This window comes from Vicia villosa, unplaced genomic scaffold (assembly GCF_029867415.1).
Source record: "Vicia villosa cultivar HV-30 ecotype Madison, WI unplaced genomic scaffold, Vvil1.0 ctg.000944F_1_1, whole genome shotgun sequence".
Lineage (NCBI taxonomy): Eukaryota > Viridiplantae > Streptophyta > Magnoliopsida > Fabales > Fabaceae > Vicia > Vicia villosa.
Genome location: NW_026705425.1, coordinates 544,313 through 549,827, shown reverse-complemented (window position 1 = coordinate 549,827; position 5,515 = coordinate 544,313). Strand labels below are relative to the sequence as shown.

The 5,515-nt window shown below is 34.4% G+C and overlaps 1 protein-coding gene across 1 annotated transcript; it reads right to left on the bottom strand.

Annotated features, from left to right (window-relative positions):
* Positions 1-997: 997 nt before the first annotated feature.
* On the bottom strand, positions 998-5,068 carry LOC131632503 (uncharacterized). Its single transcript, XM_058903252.1, has 5 exons — positions 4,859-5,068; positions 3,668-3,810; positions 3,432-3,561; positions 1,686-1,877; positions 998-1,404 (listed from the first exon to the last, which is right to left on the bottom strand). Exons 1-5 carry the CDS (start codon positions 5,006-5,008, stop codon positions 1,195-1,197), a joined length of 825 nt encoding a protein of 274 aa, XP_058759235.1. The 5' UTR covers positions 5,009-5,068; the 3' UTR covers positions 998-1,194.
* Between the last annotated feature and the right edge of the window lie 447 nt (positions 5,069-5,515).

Genomic DNA, 5,515 nt, shown 5'->3' with positions numbered 1-5,515 from the left:
TATAAATCAAAACTGGATTTGAACCGGTTTTAAACTGAAATTGAATTGTTTAAATTAAATGGTTCAATTCATTAACCATTTAAGTGGTTCAAGTTTTTTATGGTGCAATGCAATTCAGTTCAAGTATGCAATTCAATTAACCATATTTTTAAACACCCTTAGTTTTAACCGTTGAAAGATAGGGGTTTGTTTAAAAAATCACATTTGTTAACTCTTCCTACGTATTGAGAAGACTACTGTTTAAGAGTTAGACTATGATGTTACTTATTATCCAAGAGATTTCAAACGCAAGAGGGGTGGTGAATTGTAATAAAAAAAATTCAAAAACTTAAACAAATTTGATTAATTTTTATAAAAGAGTAAAAGAAGAGAACTAGAGCGAAAAGTAAATATTAGTAAAGTAAGATATAAAGGAAAAAGAAGGAATACAAAAAAGTTTGCACTGGTTCATCCCAAAACCACAAGGCCTACTCCAGTTCTCAAGGATCACATTTTGTGATTTCAACTACCATAAAATATTTTTTTGTAGGATTAACCCTAAAACATCTTACACCATGTTTTTGCCAGAGGTCCAACTTACAACCTTTATAACTTATCAAAGTTCAAGAGAACAATACTCAAGTAATAGAAATTTTACTATGCCCTCAAGTAATAGAAATTTTACTATTAGCGTAATTTACTATTTTGAGCCTATTTCGATATTGGTCATCATCTTTTTAAAACCAGCAACTTTTGAGCTTCCTTCATCAGAAAACCTCAAATTCAAAAGCTATTATAGAGTCAAAGTCTTGGAAGATATGTCAATTTCTATGACTCTAAGCTATTCTTAGGCCATGAAGAATTGAATTTCTTCAACTTCAGGTTGCATAAAAAAGCTACCTGCGACAGAGCCCTTATAAATTTAGAGGGACCAACTTGCAATTTAGATAATATATCGAGACGGTGTTCATCTCAACCATCTAATAAAATATAACTATCGAACGGAGAATGCTGGCGGTTCATACTAAACAACTCAAATTTCCGATTCACACTATTCACTAGTCTCAACCCAAAATGTATTAAACCGTTGCTTACAGTCCATAGGATGTATTTATTAAAACACGTGCATCATAGATGAAACCATTAGTCATACCAGTTAAGGTAGAACACATAATTGTGGCATATCTCAGCTGAACTCAGCTAGTAATAAATTACCTAGCTGGACAAGTACTGTGTCATCCACGATTGGAAGCGAGACCACGCCAGCTGAACTGAAGCTTCATCTTCGTCGGGCAATCCCATGTTCTTCCTCCTAGCTATTCCTTCTGCAGACCTGTTCATGAATGCGTGAGTGTTGCCAGGGTATATGTGTACTTCGTTTGGAACTCCGGATGCCTTTAACTTCTCCTCCAATGCCTTTGCAGCCTGCAAGAAACATTAACCGATGTCAAAACATCATTTTTCTTGAAATCCCAGAAAAAAGTACAAAGTATGATAAGATACAATATTTCAAAAGAATGAAAAAAACCAAACACGGTTAAGGGATCTAGGCCGTCCCAATGCACAAGTTGGTGAAGTAAAGGAAAAATGTGCCAGCAAAATGATATTCAATTGCAAAATGTGCCAGCAATAACATAAATAAACTGACTAGAGATCTCAAGAGACAAACACGACTAATGTTGAGTGTTGCAAACAAATTCTCATACCGTAACATCTGAAAAGCCAACAAAATTGTCCAGCTCTCCAAAGTGAGCCTGAACAGGGGCCTTGGCCTTAGAAGGGTCTGCAAGATCAGAAGAAGGAACTCCATAGAATGCGACAACAGCATCAACATGTGGAACCAGCACAGAGCTTGCAATTGCGAGAGCACCCCCCATACAAAATCCAGTTACACCAACCTGTCAAAATGAAGGATAAATTTACATTTTATTTAATCAATAACTTATGCAAAATTAGATTTTTAAATTTAGACAACAAAACAAACAGATTTAGTGCACATTAATCTATGAGGACTTGAGGATCTTAACAATCAGGTTCAGAATAAAATTAAAATTCATATGTGCTTTCTTCCTACAATAATTACCATAGGTCAATAACCTATCTTACTTCCGCACAATATTAATAAACATTATTATAATGCTAGTCCACTGTTATGCTCAAGAACAAGTTGTAGACATAATAACCAGGCCATTAAAGCTTGATCTTTATGAAAAGTTGAGCTTTATTATGAGAATGTGCTCGTCCAAATGTTAACGGAAAATATTTGTAAATCGCTGTCTGAAACTTCAATGTATTTCTTGTTAGGCTATAGCCATATCAGTTGATACAAGAAAGTAAAGTCCTTATTCTTTCACTATTTTGTGTACCAAATAGCTTTATGAGCAAGGACCATTTCCTCAATTTCAGTTATGGAGTAGAGATCGGGATGATTCTGTGCAAAGTGATTAAAGCCTCAAAGTCTTTAGATAGGCCAGTGAGTACAACTTCAAGCCGATCACAAAAGAAATTTGTATCTCTAATGGAAAACAAAATACTGATAATAGCTTTCATTCATTATCGATAATTAAATATGGACTATGAACCCTTGGAGAGGCTTTGTTGTGCAACCATAAAAGCATTTAAACGAATCTAAGAGGGATGAATAAGGTCACACAAACAATAGCAAATCACATGTTGTCACTCAAAGTATGTTGGAAATACTTGAATAAGATCACAATCCTCCTCAGAAAGGAAGTGTAGTATGTTGGAAGATTTAACAACAAAACTTTGGAGTTTGTACCCTCGAATCGAATCATACTCTCAATCTACAGTTTCCATGGGAGTAGGTTTTCTTAACCAATTTAATGTTGTTTTAGTAGGAAAAAGAGACTGAAACAGATGATGGGGATCAATTCAGAGAGAAGGTTGTTGAAGCCTTGAAGGCGGTCAAGGTAACAGATCCTAGAAGGCTTTAACACCATGTTAGAAAAGGCATATTGATGAGAAGGTGAGGAAATGCTATAGAAAATGAGAGAAATTTTCAGATTTGTCTTATATGTCGTAAACGCCCTTGGACATACAATTTGTGTAGCACTAGCACTTCGATTGCAGTATAAAAGTTAAAGTTGTTTTTATTTTGGGAAACAACTACATGTCAAGAGAGAAACTCAGGTCGGTCTGCTAGTGTGTTTGAGTGTAGTGCCCTGGTTCATTTCCACGCAAAATTATCAAATGTAAAAGATGCAGCAGCACCTGTATTTGACGAGACTTGAGAACCAAAATGAAATTATCAAATGTTGGAAGAAGGAATCAGGCCAAATGGAACATCATTTCCAAAATCAATCCAGGGAAGATATTTGTATTAGTTAATAAAAAAATTATTTTAAGCCTATTTTTTCTCCCCTCCAAAACTTTTAAAACCTAACATGAAAAATAAAAATCCCTCCCCTAAGAACAAACTAATAAAGACAAACCTTCTTTGAACCATTTGCTTTAAGCCAGTCAACTGAAGCATGGATATCCTTCACAGCACCTGGCCAATCAAGACCGTCAAACAAATGCTGTGCTTCTGCAACATCCAGACCAACCTTTCCTCTGTATAGACTGGGAAAAAAAAAGGCAAAACCAATCAGTCATCATCATCATCCAACTACAGCATATGCCACAGCAGAACAAAGATTGAATAACTCTAGGAATCACCATTTCTTACTCTGGGATAAGAGCTTTAAATCCAAGACCAAGTTGAGAAATCAAAGCAGCATGGTTTTTAATTTCAAAATCTACACCCCACCACTCTTGGAGCACAACAATTCCAGGAGCATCTTGTTTGCCAATGACATATGCATCAAATGTCTAACCATCAAAAACAGCGATGTTATAAACTTATAATCGAAAATCAGCAGTGAAGTTTCATAGCAGGTAAAAACATAGAAACCAGACCTGTTTACTTCACATATTTTCTGTCATTAATTTTCACTTCAATTCAACTAAAAAATATAAGAGAACACGGATCCAGTATTTCTCTTGTTGTTTTCTTTTACAGTTTTTCTAAAAACAAATTAAGCATTTTTTGAAATATTGAAAATGTCAAAACATTGTTTTCATTGTTTCTGAAAACGCAATCTCCCTAACTATTCTTCCCTCCTTTTGCTACCAGATAGCAGAATACCGAAAAAGCAAAACAGTTGCCATATAATCACGCAATCTGCCACGTCAAAAAATCAGCCATGCCATTCCGCCATGGCCATGATTTAACAAAATTGATCACACCTATTAACTACATAATCCTCCATCTCTTTTTTTCACAATTTAAAATGAATACATATTTTAGAAAAATGAAGAAAAAAAGGTTTAAAGTAAATAGTCCCAAAGAAAACTTCATGTCATACTATGGAGCACGGACACCGAAAATACGACATTAACACTGATATGTTGAAGCACGAACACCGAAAACACGACATTGACACTGATATGTTGACACCAGTAATAATTTGAAAAAATAAATAAATTAAACATAATCACAAGTATAATTGTCAAGTCGTGTCAGTCCTGATACCTTTTTTTCAAAGGTGTCGGTGTTTCAGAGATCCTACAAATCACTAGGAAAATTGAATGACATATAATCAATCCCATCTATTTCAAAACTACCACATTTAAGCTGCATGCAAATTGAGATGATTCTAGATCACTAGCACAACAATTAGCATGAAATAACTAGCCCTAAGTTCTTTCTAACTATAAATCACTGCAATCCAATTACAGATATAATATTGAAATTACCAAATTTTAATTGTACAAGTCTAAAACCTCAGAAATTTTTCTTTGAAATCAAAATGAAAATTGATATTAAATAAAAAAGCAAAAACAAATCAAATACATGATGAAAGGAGCTGAGACTCACTGTGTTGTCATCCCTTTGAATCTGGATTTTGTTGAAAGGGGCAGAGTCAGCCATGGAACGAACTGAGAAGCGAGAAGCAAAGGGTGAAATGGTCCGAAGGGGGTTTGCGGCGAAGAATTTGGGCGCAGATGATGTTACAAACCTCAGCATTACTCACTTAAAACACTGTGTAATGTTATATGCAAACAAGTTAAAAACTAGTACGGATCCTCGGGTGAATTAATTAACGCAATGATGGTAATGATTACTTTCTTTTCTAGTTTTTTTTTTTTTAAATTAACTTTTTTTTTGTTATTGATGAGGGCCAGAGCCCAAAAACAATTACAATTTTTGTTTTTTATATTTTTTTTTGGAGGTATCCTCTAAATCTACTACATACACCTTCTTCTCTAAGAATAAAACAATTGAATGGTTATTTTGCCTTGCTCTTGACTTAGTCAAGTCATCAACATAAGTATTGACTTTCTTAAAAATATGCATTATATGAGTTTCTTTGATGGTGCGTAACTTCTTTTGAATTTGTCTGACCTAAGTCATTCTTATACTAGCATTGTAGCTTTTATTTGTGGTTGTCTCGTACACCCTCTTGAAGCTCGTTTGAATATTAACTTTTGTGTTTCCTCTATTTTGAATCAATTTTAATTCTTCCAACACTCC